Source organism: Megalops cyprinoides, chromosome 9 (assembly GCF_013368585.1).
Source record: "Megalops cyprinoides isolate fMegCyp1 chromosome 9, fMegCyp1.pri, whole genome shotgun sequence".
Lineage (NCBI taxonomy): Eukaryota > Metazoa > Chordata > Actinopteri > Elopiformes > Megalopidae > Megalops > Megalops cyprinoides.
The window spans coordinates 11,139,014-11,161,094 of NC_050591.1; the positions used below are offsets into that span (position 1 = coordinate 11,139,014).

The 22,081-nt window shown below is 42.8% G+C and overlaps 1 protein-coding gene across 5 annotated transcripts in view; it reads right to left on the minus strand.

Annotated features, from left to right (window-relative positions):
- Window positions 1–22,081, minus strand: part of zgc:172282 (leucine-rich repeat and fibronectin type III domain-containing protein 1-like protein) — an 85,613-nt gene that overhangs the window by 12,673 nt on the left and 50,859 nt on the right. For 4 of the 5 annotated variants that reach the window (XM_036537353.1, XM_036537351.1, XM_036537350.1 and 1 more), the window contains exon 3: window positions 17,167–18,564. In XM_036537353.1, the coding sequence (XP_036393246.1) occupies window positions 17,167–18,545 (1,379 nt within the window). In that variant the 5' untranslated portion in view covers window positions 18,546–18,564. Of the gene's footprint in view, window positions 1–17,162; window positions 18,565–22,081 lie in introns of those variants that run through there. The other variant, XM_036537354.1, reaches the window with a different exon arrangement.

Sequence of the window (22,081 nt, forward strand, 5' to 3'; positions counted from 1 at the left end):
GAAGCTGAGGAGGAGGCTGTGTGGTGGCCATGTAGACAGAGTAAGGTAGTGGCTAAAATTCTGCCATCTCCTGGCCACTTGGACAATGTACCAGCTCCTGTGTAAAGTGATTTGCTTATTTTGGGCTGGAATTCCTGTGTTTCTGCCTGTTCATGTCAGCTTCACAGGCTAGATACAAATAATATGCATTTTTACATATTCTCTCTGTCGGCATCTGCATTCCTTATCAGCCTTTAGCATAAGATGGACATGGTTTCTCATCAGGGGAGCTGTTTCAATATATGCATTTACATCTGGCATATTATATATTATTAAAATATATATTTACATATAAATGTATATTATGATAATTGGCCAATTCATTATAAGGAATCTCGACCAGCAGTCCTCCCACTGTGGGTCCAGCTTTAAATAAAATACTGAGCCTATCATAGTTGGAGAAACAAGGTTGCTGCTGGGAGAGATACTGGAGGGTTAGCAAGTGTGAGACAAGAATGTGTCCTCAAGGCAATTAAGGAGCCCATTCCTAAGAGAGGGGGCATAACTGCGGTGTCCTGGCCGACCTCCAAATCTGGATTTTTCACCCGGCCTGACCCTGTTGAACAAGCTAAATTAAACGCTGACTCTCCGCATCAGCTATGGGACACTGAACAGCCTGCACATAAAGACTCCTGTGCATGCCTGATGATTGTGCTAGATGTTCGGCATCAGTGGAAACACGAGATTGTCTCCGTCCGTTAAGCCCTTTATAGCTGATGAAACGTACTTTTCAAACACAATTCATTAATTAATCTTTCATTTTTATTTATTTATCTTTTTTTTTGTTCGGCAAGAGGCACAGGCTGGTGTTTGTTAATGTGTGTAATGCTGCCACTATTTGCCTGCTTTGATTAATTTTGCAGCTTAGCAATCAACTGGAAAATAATTTCTCACTTCGCTGAAACGGCCAACTCTGAATTCCAGTGCAAGAGCGTCTGTATTTTAATGACAGGGATTTGAGAGGGTTGATCTAATCCATCAGTGTTTACCAAAGTGCACAGTCCACAATCCAAGGACCTGCCTCTTTCCTTGACTCATACCAGTGCAGCAGGTATCATAGATCAAATTTTCTGATATAAGGCATGATGGTTTTATGTCACAACATTATAGCAATGGTAACAGTCAGGGAGGACTACAGCAGCTTAATCCCCTGCCCTTTTGCACCTATGACTCAAAAATACCCATTTTATTCAGATAGGGCATGCAACTGGTCTCTGTTTCCTTTTCTTTGCCATAAAGTCCTTCCACGGATATCACGAGAGAATTGCCCAGTGGTTGTGCAAACCTTTTTGGCATCTGACCTTTGATGTCACCTGATTTAAAAAGTCCTTTCTTTGTTCTCAGAAACAGAAGCCTTTCACTTCCTTTTGTCATACAGAGCCCAGGCCAAGAGACAGCTTTCCTGGTACATACAGTTCCAGTCAAAAGTTTGGATGCAGTTTTTATTCTTTACTTTTACTATTTTCCACATTTTAGAATTACAATAAAAAACGAATAATAATAACACAAATGTAATTTGGATCACAATGGAAGTATGCAGTGACCAGCATGTTTCCCAATATCTTAATCAAGTGTGTCCAAACTTTTGACTGGTTCTGTAAATGGGATACATGTCAAAAAAGAAGACCCACTAGTGCCTCAGCAGTGCGTCTGGATTGCGTAAAGGTTCAGTGTCCTTGCGATTCCAATTGCAAGGTTGATGTAGCAATGTTGTGGGTTCAGTTCCCGGTCAGGTCATGCCAAGGACTTTCGTAAAGGGTGACCCCAGCCACTCTGTTCAGCATGCAATTACAAAGACAGGGTGGATGGTAAGCATAAAAGGCTGGCATCCTTGCCAGGGGCTGCACTTACACTTCAAGCCACTTTACCACGCTAAAATCAGGGGCAAGCTCCCACCCCATGAGCCACCCTGGCCCGGACCACAGCTTACTCGTTTAGTTTCATAAAGATCCAGTCGCCTAAAAAAGCAGCGGAGCTCAGGATGTTTCAATTCAGCCCTCCATCCCTTATCTGGGAGCTGAGTTGCAGCTGGAACAGCCTCGAGGTGAGTTTATGGATGGCACTTATTTATTCACACAATTATCTGGGTTGTAGTCTCTCCGTTACCTGACTCGATTGCTAATGAGGTTCCGCAGGGGGAAGGGAGCAGGGCGCTTTGCGGGAGAACATGCAGGTGCGAACAGGTGCGAAAATGCTTTCTGACTGGCTTTTGTCAAGTTCTCCCTGAGCAACTCTCAGGAGAAGTTTAAAGGGAATGCAAAAAAAAAAAATAAATAGTCCATGTCATTGTCTGCGGTTCTTTTGTACAATGTGATTCAAGTCATGTACGGCAAGTCATGTCATCATGTGTAATGGCCATTTGGTTGTGGCATGAAAATAATTAGTGCTTTTTAAACCTGTTTGCATGACCTCACTTGAGGAGCTTAGGGTGCAAAGAGTGGGTTAGTGACTGGAATAATAAAACATACACAGAAGTGATTAATGAATGCATGAGTGGCTGAAAATGTCCTTGTTTTTCATTAAGCACAAGTTTCAGAGCACTCCCTACGTACAGAGGCATCTGATTCATTTCTCAGTCACTTGTGCGTTCTATTTTTTCGATATTCATTATGTTTCTTATGTATCCGTCTGAAATTCAGGATATAGTTTTGCCTTCAGTTAACTAACTGATGCAGTTTAAAGTCAAAGAGCATAATTAAGTTACTGTCTCTCTACTGCTGCACCCATCTGTCAGAGCACTTGTTCTTGGGGATAGAAGGACCAGTTTGTGACTTATTTTGTCTGAGTTTAGGATGTCCAGCCAAGCACTAATACTTGCTATAAACACCTTGAATTAATTTGAGTTCTTCTTCTACAATTCACCTCAAACTCAGTTTGATTCAGATATCATTATGTGTCTCAATTTCATCTCTGGCCCTCTCTACAAAAACCATTAACTCTTTTTGATGGCGGAAAAAAATGCCGTCGGGGCTCCTAGATAGGCGGACACGTTACAGCGTGTAAATTAGCCATTCCCTTCATGGCGGCCAGGAGGGAGCGCCTCGGCCAATCGGGGAGGGGAGGAGCCAGTGACTGCCGCGGAGAGCACCGCCGTAGCTGCATTATTAATGCTGCAGATGAAGCCGCGGAGGGAGCCGGCTGAGGGTGCGTCCAGAGGCCTCTGGGACAGAGCTGAGAGCGGACATGATCAGCCTCTCAAAGCCATCTAAAATGCTCCTGTGCTTCCCTCTGCATGGTTCAGCGGGGAGCACTATGCACTGAGTCTTCCTCAGAGCTTTCCAGTAAAGCTAATTAGAACCACGCCGCATCAACGGTTCGGCAACTGAGCTAAATCGCATCCCCCTTGTCAGCAGCTTAGTCCCACTGATTTCCATTCATTGGGCATCGGTGTGGAATAGTGTGTGGGAGGTGGGGAGGGAGGGGCGAAGCCAGGCTGCTGTGTGGGAATCTGCCCTTGTGTCCTTGAGAGGTTTTTTTTTTTTTTGAATGGGTCAAATGAAATGGCTCCGTGCAACAGTGTACAGAGTATATACACAGAAATGCTGTCATAAGATGTCACCCGGTTTTCAGTTTTCTTTACTGGTTTAATTAAAAAATATATTGCTTTTCCTGTATATTTCTGCATTTCTTCAACACATTTCAGTAGTCTGCCTCCCCATCATGCACAGCAAATGCCCAGCCAAATTAATAAGTTAATAAATTTCCCACGAGGCTCTGCTGCACACTACTCTCTGCTGCCAACTGCTTCCTCACACAAGATCCTATTCTCCCTCATTCTGCCTTTTCTACTCCCACAATGCCCTTCTTGCTGTTCATGCAGATCATTACACTAAATAAGTTCACTGATTAGCAGAAACATGTATCAAGCTGGATTTACACAACTTTACAATTTTGAATATCACCCATTTGCAGAGCTAGATATGTACTAAACCAGCGTGGATTACAGTGGCAGCATGCTGTCAAGGATTCAAACCTCCAGTTGACAGGTGCCTCTCCAACAATGGAAGGATATTTGGCTGTTGCTGGTTTCCTCTTTTACAGTCTTCCATGACTCTATGAATCATAACAGCGTCTGAAAGGACATTCAGTCACAGATATCCATCAGCTACTTGGAGCATGCCATAAAACATACACACCACACCTCTTAAGCACGCCTGAAGATCCCCATTTGATTTTATGTCTTACTGTGTGGCACTGCCTCCCTTCGTTCGCTGCCTTATTTATAAGTCCTTGTTCTGCCCCGGGGACAGAGTATAAATCCTCTGCATCCATAATGGCTTCAAGCTGACTGACGGTATCTTCAGATCTGCTGACTCTTCTGCTAGGCCCATGAGTTTACAGACGGCAGTAGACAGAAGGAAAGTGAAAAAATAGAACCGCGCATCCAAATTTTACATTTTCCTGGCATGACGTCCTCGCAGTTTAGGGCCTCGTGACTCCCGAATGTTGATTATTTCTCCGTCTGTCATCCCAGACAGACACGCACGGAGGTCTGCCAATGCGCTAATACGTGCATGTGCATGGGAGCGCATGTGAAAGATGGGCTTTTGAGTTAGAGCAGTTTACGGGCCTTAAGTTAATTTTATCCAGCGCCAGCGCCATCCCACAAATCATAAAATACTTTAGGAAGAGTACTCGCATGTCAGAAGACAGTGTCTGCCGGAAAGGCCGAGCACAGATGGGCCAGAGCTAATGTGTTTGAGTGGGAAATGCTGCTCTTTCCTCACATCAGGTTTTCCCTCAGACTGCTGCTTTTTCATTCGCTGCCTGACGCACTACAGAACTGAACTTCTCGCTTTGCTTTTCCTTGGCACAGCAAAGAACACGCGCACTTTGGAGCAAAAAAAAAAAAAAAACCACACAAAAAACGACAGACTTGCGACAGACGCATATTTTCAGTGCCCACCTTTTGCATTAGCCAGGAATCCTGGATTGGTACCAGGAGAATCAAAGGTGTTCTGACAGACGCTTTGTTCGGTATCAGCACCGTGCGCTCAGATAACCCTTTGTTTTGGGGATGACGGTGTGTTTTCTCCCGTCTTCTACATAACGGAGCGTGGCGTTTGAAGTGGCGTGACGGGGCTTCCCGCAGAGAACGCCGGCATCCGTAAACAGTGCTTTAAGCACCAGGCGTTCACCAGCCATGGCGACGAGGCGGGAGGGAAGACTCCTTCGAGTGGAAGTCTCCCTGATTGCAGCGAATGGAGGCGTCCCCCCGGGTGACTGGTTACTAATTGCCCTCCCCTTCGCAAACCTTAAATGGGTCTATCTGCGTCTATCTCACACATGGAGGCGTAGGCATAGTCTAGCATAGCGGTGAGGAGCAGGATTAATAACCGAAAGGTTGCTGGTTTGATTCCACATTGGAGCAGTGCTGTTGTACACTTGGACAAGGTGCTTAACCCACAATTACCTCAGTAAATATTCAGCTATATAAATGGGTAACGTAAAAAAATTGTAAACTATAGAACTCGGTCTGGATAAGAGCGTCTGTTAAATGCCAATAATGTAATGTGATGAGATTCAGAGTAGTCTGTGCCCTCTGGAGCGAGAAGTGCAATGTGGGTGGTGACACCAATGCCAGTTAATCAGAAGGGCGATGGTTACAATAAATGTAAAGGCACCGCAACTGTCATCGCTGATGACAGAAGTATCGCTATTTCGAGCTTGATTTGCTCAGGCCCACATACGCACCAAGTTAACTGCATCACTTCACCAGCTGCTGCTTCTGCCCTGGATCTGAACGTGGCATCTCCAGTTGTGCTATCTTCTTATCAGCAGTCAATCAACAGCTTTCCACACCGCTGGTGTCATGTTTCCGGTACAGGCTGTGATTATATTGATTGGGCCGGAAACGCTGGAAACATAACACCACTCGAGCGATCGCCGTGTCACTGTGACTCGGAACATACTGCGGACCAAGGTATTAATCTGAGGGAAAGTGTGAAATAAATCATTTCTCTCCATTTAGATGTGAAGAAACCGTCAACCCTGTTATTGAATTACTCTTGGTCTGCGTATTGATCTTGAGCCAAGTTGTCTGCCCTTGGTCTGCTTCCTTTCAGCATCCCTACAGCATCGTGCTTTTTAAAATTTATTTATTTTTTCCACAGCACACAGACATTTGATTCCTTGTAATTTCAAACTGCATAAATGAGAGATTAAAAAATACACAGCAGGGTTAAAAGACAACAGGGGAACTTTAACTGCTGTCTTGAATTCCAAGCAGCTAATGGCTGTGGGTGGTTGTGGCAGTTCATTTCTGAAGATGCATTTACGTAATGAAAATTACATGAGTGTGTATAATCCAGCTCACGCATCCCACTTTGTGATTAAAATTTCAGCCCTGAATTTCCCTTGTTTTTTGTAACTTCCAGTCACAGAGCTTGTGAGGTCTGTGAGGTGAGCCAGCGAATGGCCTCTTTCAGCCCTGGCCAGCTAACTATCCCCTTGATGTGGAGAGCCTTTGCTCGTGTAGATAAGTACGTGGCTGACTTCACCCTTCCAAGGATGGCAGTCGGACAGATTGTTAGCGGCACTTACCCAAAATTAAAAGCTAATTACCTCAGACCCATCGCATTAATTGGTCCCGTTAAGAACTTCATTAGGCATTCGAGAGCCTGGGGCGGGGGGGGGGGGGGGGGGGGGGGTCGGTCACCAGCACCATAATGAGCAAGATGAAACAGCCGACAAGGAAGATGAAATGGCCGCGCCGAGAGGGAGCATCAAAATGGTAGCTGGACGATCGGAGCCCCGCTTTACAGCCGAACCGACATGTCTGTCATCGTCTTTGAAGCACAGCCTTGTCTCTTGGCAGTGGAGATGGACTCATCGAACATGAAGCCACGTTTGAGAAAACTCCGAAAACAGCTGTTCTGCTAAACAGCCTCTCATCCTGCAAGTTAACACGGAGTGTCCCGGCACCTCCTTAAAGCAGAGGGATGGAGAGGAAGATGGAGAAGAGCAGGTGCCTGTTTTCTCTACGCCCAAAAATAGACCGAAACAGGTGCCAAAAGGCAACGTTTTACCACAAGGAGCCAGCTATCAGGCCAACACTCAGAGAGAAGCATTCCTTTCTAAGTCAATCACCAGCTGCTTTCCGGTTCAATTAAATGTGATATACTGAGACAAATATGATGCACCCAGTCACCTCTTCGAATCTGCCCGATTACATGTTGTAGCCCACGTTTAAGTGGCTCAGGGGTAACGGTGTTGCTCAAAACACCTTAACACATGAAAGTGAAAACCCAGTTATCTGCACCGGTAAAGGGGCTTAGAAATAGGCTTAGAGTGGAAGTCTACCAAGCTTCTTATATGGATCTATTTTTATATAGTCCATGAAAATACCGCTTTTATATTTAATGCTAGATTGTCGAGAACTCAAGGGTATCAGCCTTCTTTCCTGCTCCATTTTCTTATGACAAAAGAATTTGACTGCAATTGTCTGATAGTGATGGATGTGACTGTAAGGAAAAAGTAATACTTCTCTCTGTGAATAGATACAGATGACTTGTCTTTTTTTCCTCATATAGAATTTCAATACATTACCAATCTGCACTAATTACAGAAATGCACATTAAATTACTTTAATTCTCCATTTGGATTTCGAGGAACTGTACCAAAATGAATATGTATTACATGAATTTAAAGAACTAGACTCATCTAGCATGTACAGTAGCAGGCAGTCACACAGTAAAGAGGTACTTGATTGAATGTACTGAGCTTATAAAGATTACACTTATGTGACCTTTAAATTCTTTCTAATATTTGAGTTTTCCTATTACCCAATACTTTTTTTTTTTAATACATGCCTAAAACAAGGGTACATTGTTCTAAAACAAATGTTCGGCTGCATGACAGAAAACCACAAGCATGTGATGCTGGCTAAACAACCATGTAATGCAAATGAATACCAAACATATACTCTGATGAAGCAATCATGTCTACCGTACTTCACAGCTCAGGAGACTTTGCACAGTCTGCCCTTTGTTTAAATGCTACCTGTTGTCAGCGGACATTATCATCACAAACTGGGCAACTGAGTCCCTCGTCGTCTGTCTCCTTTGCACGTCAGTTTAATTAATGCACGCCACGGAGAAGAAGGGGACAATGTTGATGCACATAATTAAAAATTGATCCGGAGCATTCGGGGGAGCGATGAAAACATCGGTTTAAGATGGAAGGAGCGTGACTGCTGTGGACTGCATCTGGCCACAGGTTGGCTCTGTGCGGCGGCGTAAGAGGTTTCAAGAAGACAATGGGAGACAGAAGGACCGTGCAGCCCCCTCACTCTGCTTACTTTAACAAGGGTCATTAGCTCTGCTTCGTGACCAGTGTCCTCTTTAGCTGGAAGCGCTCTGGTTGGACCTGTGAAACGAAAACCACCAGCTCTAAGCCCAGCAAAATAAAAAAAGAAAAGATTTTCCTCATCAAACAATCCCATACTCTGAAGTCCATAACACAACGGTGAATTTGAGCATAAGCTGTCAACATTATTGGCCTCCCAGCCTTTCTTTCCCTACACCAGAGCTCTACACTGAGACCAAACACTTACACAGTGTGTATCTGTTAGCATGTGACAAGCCTTGACATGCAGATACTACATAAATAATGCTAAATTCTAGCCACAAGCTGTGTTTGCTGTATGACTACTATGAAGTCATTAGACTGTGCTGTGATTATTACAGGTAACAGACTGAATCTTGTTGTCACTGAGAGAGAGCCTTTCCAGGGGTCTTTGTTTAATACACGTTGGTAATTCATGATGGATGAGGCATTTGGCAAGAAGAAAAGCCTGGGTCTCTCCACACACTAACAACCTGCTAAGCACTTTCAAATGTACTGCCCTATTACTGATTTCCCATTCATGTGAAGGCACCCCATGCAAGAAAATTGATTTCATATTTTTAAAGCCTTTGAGTGAAATGCAACACGTTGCTAATTTAAGTGTTAATATGACACAGGCCGGCTGGCATAGCTCACACTCTGAAATGTTACCAAATGTATACAGGTGCAGATTTTCTGAAGCAATCCAGGTTACAACAGCAGTGCCCCACCATGGAACCTTAACTTTTGAAGGTTAGGTTACAAGCCCATCTCATGAACCACTACACCACACTGTCTGACAGCTGATAGCAATGTCACCTTTTTGCAGCAACCACTCACCCAGGAAGACCTCTCTGGTGGATACATTGCTTGTTTATCTGTGTGCAATGTGCAGGGGCTATAATGTTTCCATTGACTGATTTCTTTCTTTTTTTTTGCCCTTGAGTTATGGACTGTGTGAGAATATGTGTCCTTTTTTTCCCATTCTGAGCTCTTCCCGGCGACCGATGTGACCAGGACAGGCTTAGTTTAGTATAATTCACTTTCTTAGCAGGCGGCCACATCAGGGAGACCTTACACTTAAAACATTACCATTTGCTTAACACATTTGCTTAGCAGACAGCCATCTCCAGGATGTCTTGCATGTATTACACCCTGCCCATTACCCGCAGGTAATGCAGCTGGATGTTTGCTGAGCTCTCAGGCTAACTCCCTCGCTCAAGGGTAGATGGAGAGGTCCAAGGGATTTGAAAAGGCAACCTACCAGTGAAAGTTTGCTAGTCAGGAGTGCTAGCACATTTCCCGTGTTTTCCTAGAAACAACATGGATACATATGGTGAGTGGCATATATTTAAATGAGATCTACTGAGTTACCCAAGGGCACGTAGCATAGCAATTTAGCGTAGTAGTTGCGCTCATCTGTCACCATCTGTCCTTCCAGTGAAATGCGCTCACATCAAACTGTTTAATTTTATCAAGCAGCTTAATTTACATTGGCAGCAACTGAAGCACCCATTAATATTAAACAAACTGAAATCTGCCTTTACTAATTGCAGCTGATTTCTCTCTATGTATCTGTCAAATGGACTAACAGGTTCCTCTTATCCCATTGAAAGAGCCCCTAAATAACTCGGACAAAGTGTGATTGTGAATTGCCTGCTACAAAAACATTCATACAATTAAACCAGGCTCTCATGCTGTAGTGCTGCTCTTTGTCTCTCATCACAATTTTTGTCTTTTTTTTCTTTTTTTCCCTTTTTTCTGGAATAAGGCAGAAAAAAACATGCTTTTTCAACCCAGAGCAATGGTTTTGAAAGCACACCCCTTTTACCCTCTTATGAAATTCAGAATTTATGTTTTGTTTTTTTTGTTTTTTTTTTGTATATACTGAATTCAGGAGATAATGTATTTTTAATTATTCTGCAAGGACCAATTTATACCTAGAGGGGGGAAATGTTATATAATTAATGGATATAAAAGCTACACTTCCTCACATAGTTACCTAACTTTCATTTTTTCAAACTGCTATACCACGAGAATTAGGCATTTGGCTTATGGGCTGACTACACATAAAATCATATATTTACCTCACACAGATTGTCAGAAATACCACGCTTGCATTTGCACCACATGGCACCATCAGATTTCAACACTGAAATACTTAGTGTTATTGATGAATGCCACACTGAATATGTGGTACTAAAATAAATAATGCAATATGTCACTTATCAACAGTCATTTGTGACATGGCATGGAATTCTGAAGCATGAGCCTGACATGCTGTTGTATTTGACCAGCACTGATGCATCGTCATGTCCCCTCCTTTATCTCTGGTCCTATCCCCTGAGCCAAAATGGCTGCCAGTTTTCTTTTCTTAACATCAGCAGGTTACCACCTGTGCAGATCAGTGCCTGAACCCTCTGAAATCTGCCACTTTGCATGTTTACATCTGATCACCTCTATCAAAAACAATGTCTTTCTTTTACTCACAAATAAAGATTTGTTATATGTGCTAAAGTTGTTATTTTACAACTGAGAAGGACATCATGAAATTCAAACACCCACACCCACCCACATATACACCCACACAGACACACACACACACACGCACACGCACACACACAAATACAGAAACACACAGGCACATGCATAGACACACTTACACTGTATGTTTTCACATTAGTATTATGTGTGTTCACCTCCCCATACCAAGTAATTGGTATGAAATCTGTTTCAAAGTAAATGAAATGAGAGCGCATATTAAACATGGTTGTTTTTTGTCAATAAATAGAGGCCTCATGGCTTAAATTTGCTGGCACGAGAACTTCAAAGACATCTTTGAGAATGGCAGAGGAAGTGCTTTCATTTTATATGCAGCTTACAAATATGGATATGCAAACAGATGAGTAAGAGCGATTTGAAGGTAAGAATTTAAATGCTGTTTATCTGCCTCCGTTCCCAATAGTATCATGAAAACAATCAGCCACAGCAGCTCTTTAAACCACCCTGGTGTAACAGTCAGCTTTTAGTTTTCCAGTCTTTGTTTTTATCTGCGGCTGCACTTAATTACTTACTGCAATTGTCAATACTATAATGTATGTGACTGATTTTCACTTTTACTTCACTGGCACCTCAGTTAGATTTTTCATCCCCTGACATTCAGATATTAAGTACAGCATATATTTCTCAGTAACTGGTTTAGTGTTACCATGTTTTTATGTCACCAGAATACCACGCTATACAATGTATGTTTAGAAAGAAGAATGTGACATCAGCAAAGCAAAGGCATCGAAAATCAAAGTGACACTCAATAGATGAAATAGATGAAAATTGTCTAAGTGGCAACACTTGCTTGACACCAAGAGAGTTACTTTGAAATATTCTAAAACACTTGTTTTGCTTTGTGCTTAAAAGATATATTATATGTTATATATAATCTTCCCAAAGAGATTAGCAAACCCTGAAAGTTAGCTAGGAGCATTTGCCTTCTGTTTTTTTTTTTTTACCTCTGATTAAAAAATAGATAAATAAATAAAACACACACACGCACACACACTTCATTTTTCATAGTAGGAATAGTAGGAATACATATGGAGGACACTGTATATATTTCCCTCTATCATGTATTATCACTCCTATTGATCGCCTGTCACTTCCAGGATCTTGCATAAGGCTCCTAATTAACCATGAGTGCACCTGCTCCCCACATCAATGAGCAAGCATATGAAAGTGTGAAAGCTAATTAAACGTAGCTAAACGAAGCCGCCACGGCTCCTCTGAGCTCCAGCTTGTGGCCCGTTCCCGGTGGCAGCTGTGAAGGCCTGGCATGAGAAGACGAGGGAGAAGAGAGAGTTTCCCCTCTGATGGCTGCTCACTTAGTCGCCCCTGGTGTTTTCAGACCTTCCAGAGGATTACCCAGAGGATTACCCAAAAAAAAAAAAAAAAAAAAACCACCTTCTTCACTATCCCAGCTCTGTGCTGCGCTCCCGAGGTGAATTACACTTTACCATCAAACGACATTGCCATTTTGTTTGAAATAAGAGAATGCATGTCTGTGGCTTGTTTGCCTTTCAACTCACCAGCAAACACACCACTTGAAATCTTGCACCTTTGTGGGAATTACTTCAGCGACATTGCATAAGCTGATAGACACAATCAACAATTCATACGCAATGCTTGGAGCAGTAGAGGGCATTAGGCTGTTGATAGTAGCACAAATAAATAATGAAAAGAATGACAGCTTTACTTTCCAATTTCCTTTTTCCTCCCATACTCTAAGCTTGAGAAACAGATGGCAGTCTGGCAGTGTAGTAGCATTCTCGCAACTGAGCAACTGCCCAGACATAACTTCTGGTAAAAGCCCTTTCTGGGACACTGAGTGCAACAAACATGAGTACAAAACACAAATGTCTACCACTTCCAAGGTCTATGGTAATATTTGCTTGATTCGTGTAGCCAGCTAAACTGCAGAGCCACTTAAACCACAACGAGTGTAACTGTGCTGTGTCATCATATAACTTTCGCTTCTGACATTTGCCAGTTTCACTACTAATCCCAGTAAGACATCCATTAATGCAAATTTTCCACATCTCCTTTGATCTTAACCCAAGAGGTGTTTGAAGAATTTATGCTATCAGTGCATTTGCAGGTCTGCAGGTTTCGCCTGGCCGAGAATCCTTCAGGAAACTGAATGTCAGTAATGGGCTTTTATTATGGTATTCTGTCACTCAACATAGTACCTTATATAATCACGGGAGCACTACCACTGCAGACAGACAGATAGACACAGAGACAGACAGCTGCCATATCATGCATGTCAGTCTATGCTTATTAAAAAAAAAAAAAAAAAAAATCCCACATGCTCTTAACTTACTGTGACACGGACTTTGTAAAAAAGACAAAAGATAAAGGGAGTCTAAATGGATTTTAACATATCATGTATAGGTATGCCACAAGGTAATTGCTTGCTGTTGTCATCAATCATACTATTATCATTACCTTATACCAGCAAGCAATTTGGTGAACAGTTTGCTGCTTTGAAGCCTACACATCATTTAAGTTGCAAACTACATTCGAGTTAATCAAAAGTTAATTCACCACATTTAAATGAGAAAAAAAAAAATATATATATATATATATATGCTGTATATATATATATATATATATATATATATAGGCCTTCCAAAATTATGCGGAAATCCCACTGTAATTAAATGCTGATGGCCATGTTGCTTCACATATATGCAATTGTAACTGCACAATACAAATGAATACTTTGTGGCTATTTTAAATCAAACAACTTCTCTGAGTGGTAAGTAAACTTGAAAAGAATACTAGATGTTAAATGTGGGGGGAAAAAAGCCACTCTTCTGTTTGCCATTTACCCATTTTAGGCCACAGATGAAGTACTATTTCATTAGGGCCTCAAGAAACTAATTTCTAATGGAATCTAGGTTTCACTCAATTTTTCACTCCAACATCCACATTTGATTTTGAGCACGTGTTTTTATTGTCATATCATTCAGCGACCACAGTTCTGCCCAAAAGCAATGTAAAAATGATGATTCTTCGATCCTTTATATCTAATATTCCAATATATATATATGGTTACTCTCCATTGGTCTTCACATTACCATTATTGGGCTTAGCAATGTTAAGCAATTACTTGTACTTCTCTTGGAAGTCCCTGAGTTTCTGACGGGGTAATATCATGCAGCTTGTAGGGGGCACCCATTCTTTTGTGCAAAATGTAAAACCAATACCCTCGACCCATGACGGGGGCATGGTACTGTAATGCTGCTTTTCAGATAAGATGTGAAATCAAGGAACATAGCTCTTGCTGTCATTAGTAATGGCACACTCTGGCAAGAATCAGAGCGGTGACACCTGACTGGATTCCAAGAATTTCTCTTTCATAGTGGCTACCTTGTCATCATCAAGATTCATAGGCTTAATCCCTCACTTGTTTTATCTGATGCGTGGGAGCCATTTTAGAGCAAGATCACCCCAGTAGGGGCACAATCCCTTTGGGCTGTACTTTGAAATATGCCAACAAAATGATAAACAAATGCCAGTTATTAAAATCGAGGGCACCCGATAGCCATTTGAGCTGATTAAACTATGCACAATAGTAGATTATTTTGCACATTTAAACTTTCATTAAGCATGAACAGCTACTAAGAAACACCTCAGTGCAATCCACAGCTGCTACGGCAATGTGTTTTTAATTGCACCATCACAAGAAATGACCTGCCCTGGTCCGGAGTTACCGCGGTTGCTTCCTTGATTGCTTTAGCTTATCAAAACCAGTGTTCGGGGAGAGCTCCAGGGCTCCTGGGCTTTGTTCAGATCGCACTCAGAACGTCGCACAACAGAGCTGCAATGTTCTTTTACACCTTAATCATCCTGTTTAGGGACAAGGCAGGAGTCTGTTACTTTTGACACCTTTTATAATGCGGGTGAGGCTGTCAGATGTGTTTCATTCCTGCAGTGTTTGTGTTTCTTTGTCTCCAAGTACAGGGGAGCTGCCTCCAGTTCATTCATGCAATGTTATCATTCAGAAGTGCATGCAAGCAAAAAAGAAATCACAATGTTTTCTTGCGCTGTATTTGAAGGGCTTCTTAAATTTTCAGTGATTTAATTATCAAATTAGTGCAGATTTTCACCTATTCAAATCCCTAATATTTAGTCAAAATAATCCAGTGTACTGTTAAAGGCATGTAGCATAGTAGTATATAGTATTATAAAATATGTATAAAAATTTTACATTATATACTAAATGAATGTATTAAGGTCACATGTACCCTCGCTTGAGCAAAAATGCAATGTCTAATGAATTCAACAAATCAGCTTTTTTATTCAAGGTGAATCCATACAGACGCAGAGTCTGCACAAAGCACAAAGACATAGAGTCAGCATAATAATGAATTGTTCACAGTCTAACCAGTGGCATTATGCTCGACTGATAGGGGCATAATTCCGTGACAATTAACAAGCGGCGCACCTTGTATCAGACCCGGCCGGCCGCCGCGAGGCCATGTTCATCGGAGATATGGGAAGCTGTAAAAACGGAGGCGGGGTTGGGCAGTGCAAGCCTGTCAGCTGTCTGTCTGCGCAGCGGCAAAAAGGGGAGGGGATTACAAGCGAGCTCAGACAGATCGGATCCACTGGATTTCATCAAAACGCAACCGTGCAGGGAGCTACCTGACCGGCTGGGTTAGGCCAGTTTCCACTGACACTCTGAGTGGCTGCAACATCAGTGCTATCGATCACGCAAGTCTGGTGTCTGCGCAGAATGAAATAAAGGGCCCCCGATTGTAATTGGAGTGAATTTGCAGGTCCTTCCTCTGATAAGGGCATGCTTGTTTTTAATCTTTAATTAAGCAGAGCACTGTTGTCCTACAGCACTGGAACACATAATGACAGTCAATTTCTTATGAAATGAATCTAAATGAAATGAAATATAATAACATACATACATGTATATAGTGATAGTAAATGACAGTAATATATAAAGATCAGACAAATACAGGAAAAGCAAGGCCCAGAAATTTTGCATTAGTTTTCTCTGATGGAAGGCAGCAGAGGTCATGACCTTGTTGTTAATTCCGTTCAGCGAGTCCCGAGACAGCGGCTAAACCTTTACGGCGATTTCCGAATTCTCCTGTCATTCACGCTGGCGAGCTGACACATTCATCTGTGTGGCCCAGTTCCTCTGCGCATTACGCCGATTTGCTGTTGACAGTTTCCAGGCCACTGCTTGTACTGCATGTTGAATTTGGCAGCACTCGGTAGACCCTCCTGAAGCCTAGCTTTTTAAAATTGAGAGGAAATCACAGCTTTGCAGTGCGTTGTTTATATAGCATCCTTTGTGCAGAAGGACTGCCCCTTGTTAACAGCCCCTTTTTTAAACTTTGTTTTCTTTCATGCAGAAAATGGCAGGATGCATAAATTACCTGCAACTTTGGTTAACTGTCATTTTCATAGTTAATAAATATCAGGCAGAGAGTAAACACTGAATATTATTGAATATATTTTGAAGAATGGATAGTGACATGATTTGTGCTTGGATGTTCATGTGTGTGCGCGTGCATGCATGTGTGTGTGACTGTACATGTGCTTCTGCCAGCCCTGTTAAATTGCAGGCATCAGCCAGCAGTAAATTAGGATGCAGAATCAAGGGCATTGTGTTCCATTAGGTAAGATGTATCCCACTGACTTTCGCGCATCTTTGGTAACACTGCCACAAGCTCATTTCTTAAAGCAGGAGCGGTTCTCGTTTGATCGGCAAACGGTATGAGCCACTGCCATGTTGCTGGAACAGAGGCCTCATTCTGTCTTTGTTTCCCACTCAAAAACGCCATCCAGGCATGGCTCTGCAATGAATTTGGACAATTCTGACTCCAGCGCTCACAAATGAAACTCCTGAATATTGGCTTCCAGCGTGACAGAAACCCTGGAGTCTCTCGCTCTTGAACAGTAACAAAGCTCCTAGCGCATAAGCTTTGTATGATCAGATTCTGGCAGGACTTGCTATGCCTGACAGCTGAACCACTCCTAAGAAGAAACCAGCCACTGGAGTGTGTTCGACAACGCAAAACTCTGCTCTCATAATGGAGCCCTTGAATGACTGTTAAGCATGTATCTCCTCTAACTAGGGCAACTTATATTCACAGAAGTGCAGCATAAATTTCACAGTACGCAAATATGGAAATGTAAAAGATTAAAAATTCTTACAGGCATTGGTTACATTCTTACTAACATGCTTTAAAATGTAATGCTCAAAAACTGGGGGCGTTTTACCTGTAGACGAGGGTGTCGTCCGAAGAGCTGTTGTACTGAACCTGGTACATCCTGATCCCAGGAACATGCCTCTGTGAGGGCCACTTGATGAGCGCCGAGTTGACCGTCAGCTCAGCCAACACCACTTTCCGGTCCTGAGACTTAGTTTCATTTCCCGACGTGGAGGTGGACTTGGCGGATGTTAGTATGTCCGACGGTCCTGGCTCGGGCTCCCGGACCCTGTTGGTGCTGTTGGCCAGGTGGGGTAGCGGGTTCACCACCAGCTCCACGGTGCCAGTGGACTCCCCGGCCGCGTTCGAGGCGATGCAGGTAAAGGTGCCCGTGTCCTTGAGCGAGGTGATGTTGATCTCCAAGCTCCCGTTGCTGAAGGTGACCATGCGGGACGTGTTGGAGATCAGACGCCCCTCGGGGGAGATCCAGTGTATGTCCGGGTCGGGGTCGCCGTTGGCCTTGCACTTCAAGCTCACCGGCTGCCCCTCCATGGCGAAGGTCTTCGGGGACTTCCTGGTCATGACAGGAGGGTCGCAGATGAACTCCTCCTCCGGGATGGTCCAGAAGTACTTGGCGGTCAGGTCGGGTGGCGAGGCGCACGTCTCCAGGTCGTCTTCTCTGGTGAGCCGGCGTAGCCAGAGCAGCTCGCAGTTGCAGTGCAGCGGGTTCCCCCCGAAACTGAGGACGAGCGAGGACAGGGGCGAACCCTTTGACTTGGCGTAGACTGGGATCCTAAGGAAAAGAGGGTCAGGGGGGATCTTCTTGAGCTTGTTAGAGGTCATGTCCAAGCGGGCGAGCTTGTGCAAGTTGGCAAAAATCCCAAGCGGAACGTGCTCTATCAAGTTGTGGTCCATATTGAGGGTGTTGACATTGGTGAGCCTGGCTATTGTCTCCCAGGGGATGTTAACTAAGTTATTGTAAGACAGGTCCAGGTCCTCCAGCGTCCCCAGAAAGTCATCAAAGGCCCGGGGGGAGATGTCGTGCAGCTGGTTGTTGCTGAGGATCAAGTGCCGGAGGTTGGTCAGCCCCCGGAAGTGGTCGTCAGTCACCACCGTGAGCCGATTGCTGTCGAGGTGCAGGGCCCGGAGACGGTTGAGGTCCGCGAAGGTGTAAGGCATAATCTGGCTTATGGTGTTGCGTGACAGGGTCAAGTGCAAGAGGCTGGTCATGTTGGCAAAGTCCTTCCTCCTCACCACCGTGATGAAGTTCTCCGTCAGCCGCAGCTCCACGGTCCGGCGGTCGATGACCGTGGGCACGAAGAGCAAGCCCGTCTTGGCACAGAGGATGGCGAGGGAGGGCGAGAGGTTCTGGCACATGCAGCGTTTGGGACAGAGCTGCCCCCTCACCGAAACGGCGAGCACCAAAAGGGAGAAAATCAACCTGTCCATTCTCCAGTCGTCTGTGAAACTGCAAGACAACAAAAGGCATTCATGTCAGGATCTGTCACTTCTCAGTAAATCTCAATGAGTCAGATTCCTGGCAGGACAAAATCTAAACTTGGACAGAAACAAATAAAGACATTAAATAACAGGGGCAGCACTTTCTGCACAAGCTGAAGGCTATTGGCATAATATTGTACTTCCTTCCTCAAAGTTCAATGTAATTCATTCCACTTTCACAAGGGAAGTAGGCTTTCTACATTTATCAACCATTTAAAAATCAATTCCCTCTCCTTTTTACACTATGCAAGTGATGCTGTTTTAAAGTATTTTAAGGCACTGAAGTGAAACTTGAGGTGTTTCTAAATGAATGGTGATTAAAAGGCCCAGAGATGGAACCAAGATCAAATACACAGGGTAAAAAGAAACCCACAACCAGGGGAAAAAAATGCTTACTTGCCATCATAGTAAAACTAAGACTCAGATTAGACCAGTGCCGCTATTTAATAATGATGACGTGAGCCGAGGCCGGCGAACACAATGATTGCTAATGACCAGACATGCCTCCTCAGCCCTCAGTCAGGTGGACAATTACATATAGCGGTTAAAAGTTCATTATTTCATTTCTATTAACAATGAAGTTGATGATAATGTATGGGCTGAAATGTTACATCTTTTAGCAACCTTTGAAAAAAGAATAAGTGGAACGGTCCAACTTAGAGAAATGAATGCCTGCAGATGGACTATACCACTGTTTCCCCACGACCCTGAAACAGCTACAGATACTGCAGAGAACAACAAAGGAGCTCTGTGTGCCTCCCACACCAAGCAGACACCTAGAGGTCCCCTCCTCACTGAGAGCCTGAAGAAGTGTCCATAATAAACATACCCAGGAAGCCTTCAAATGGCTCTCAGATTTCTCCTCTTAGCAAAGGGCTATCATTTGCACCAACGGAAAAGTACTGTTCTTTTCACACTGAAATTGTATGTATTCTAGTTCACCCACAAAGTCTGGGACTAAAGAGCATCAATCACAAGCGCAAGGTTTCATGTTATTTTTGCCCATCTGCCAGATATCTTTTCTCTGCTGCTGCCTCTGTAAACATGCACAGCAAACTGATACAAGGTACATACACATGGAATGCAATGCCCCATGCGCTACCAGTAACCTCTCACTAGACAGGCACTGAGGCAAGATTCTTTGAGAGAGCTGACAGTGACAAGAATGAAAACAACTGAAACAGGGCGGGTTATTTCAGTGCAAGACTACAGCTCAAGCACAGAGGAAATTCAGGCAACTTTATAAAAACTTTATTGTAAATGTATATTCTCTGAATTTATAGTAGTATAGCAGAAGGCATTTTGTCATGGGACACATTTTTTGCAGATAGCACACAGTGCTCAAAAACCTCAAGAGGGTGCTGCCTCCAGGCAGAAAATGTTCTAATCGAACCCCGGTCCTTGTATGTGGATCACTGTATCAGACCATTTGCCTGTTTTCTATGCTCAAGCAAAAAGAACTAAGCATAGCAGATGAATGAACTTCAAGATATTTTCTGAAATTTTGAAGATATTCCTCTACATTTAAAAATATCACATAGATGTGGGCATCTAGATTTATAAAGGATCTCTGCCATTGACCTAGTGCAAAACACACAGAAATAGCACTGACAAACATATCTTTTCATTGGACTTAACCATTTAGTTTGCATTAAAAAGATGCGAATGCATGTAGACAATCTAGCAACCTATATGTAGGTGTTTTCAAGAATAGTTTTCCCTTCATAAACTTTATGCCCCCAACATCGAACATTGGTTGAAATGCAGCCAGAATATGTGTATTTAATTACATTCAATTTAAGAGGACATGGATAGATAACCAATAGCTGGGGCAATTTCTGTGACTCAGAGACTTTGTCTGTAGCTTTTTAAACAGGTTCCTGTCTTTTTGAACAGTGTCACAGTGATAAAACAGGTAACATAACAGTGTAGTGTCACCACTATTCAAGCATACTATTAAGGCCGTATCCTGAGAAGCGAAGTCTAACCAAGGACATACTCCAAAAATGCAAGGAAATTAATTGACTACCTTAACCCCTAGAGGTCTCAGTGAAGACATAGATTTTTCCTCTGGGACTGTGTGAAAATGTATTGCTCCTTATTCCGCATGCATTGACTTTGCGATGGACAACACTGAATTGACTATAGAATACTGCTACACTGTTATTGAAACATCACTCTGTATTTTTCTGTTGTATTGGAGTCTTCTTTGTGATTTTACAATGACTAATTGTTTGTACTGAAGTCTTTGCCATCACTGTAAACACGTGAGACACCACTGACGCACTCCATTGCTGCATGACAAAGCTCTCTGTGTGTATGTAGCTGAACGCAGGTAAAGTTCATTGCTCTGTCTCACTATTAATTGAGAGAGAAATTCTTGCAGCCTGTAGAACCAATATTGTATGAATACTGTGCATACGATTTCCATAGTCTTCTTAGTGGCTTTTAGAGCTACCATAACAGCTTCTGTACATTGACAATATATTCAACAGCATATAGATAAAATTGCATATAGGACACAGTGACAATGCAGTACACAGTACAGTGCAAATGATCAATGAATGTTATCCTGTGCACACAACATTTTCACAAATGTTTATAGTGCATTCTATTTGGCTCCATTCGATCAGCTCAGCACTTTTGCATTCAGCAGACCACCTGTAATACAAAACTGGCAGACAAATGTCTTCTTCAGAGTTATCCACTAGAGGCACTTCCATGCAAGGGTGGTTTATCACATTTCTGGCAGCAATTCTACAGCAAAGATAAAACACCCTAAAAGCACATGCTGGCTCTCTCTATTTATGGCAGTGTTTCCATGGGTGTGCATAACAGCTTCATAACTTAATGCATGGTGCTCCCAGTGAGATTTGTCATACACCATTAAACAAGCCTTTGTTTTCTCTATGTGAATTTCATGAATTACCGAATGGAGATGTTAGCCTCAGATCTGTAGAATTTCATGTAAGGAATGGCTGTTATTATTGAGATAATTAGACTACAAAACAATGTAATATATTGTGTTTGCATACCGGTACCTTGTTGTGATACAATCCAATGCCTAGACTTACAGCAATTAAGCCTAAATTCTGGAAAACACGAGAGTTGAATGTATAAAAGTAATGTATATTGTGAAGGCCATATTCACCTTTGTGTAGTATTAATAGGACCGTGACAGAACAGTTTAGAGCAGATACAAATCAGTTTCTATTGACTTTTCTAAAACATGTGGGAATCTCATCCTGGGACTAGTTAAACACCACTACTGGATGAAATGTATAATTTTGTATGCAACTAAATGTAGATGTGCTGGAATACATATTCTTTCTTTAAAAACGAAACAAAAATTCATGAGAAAATCACATGATTTTGAACATATGTTTAAATTCTGTATTTTCACTTGGTGTCCTGTGGCAAAGCTACTGCTGCGACCTCGGCAAGCCTCTGGCTAGACACACACCAAGAGAGAGCTTGAGGGAAAT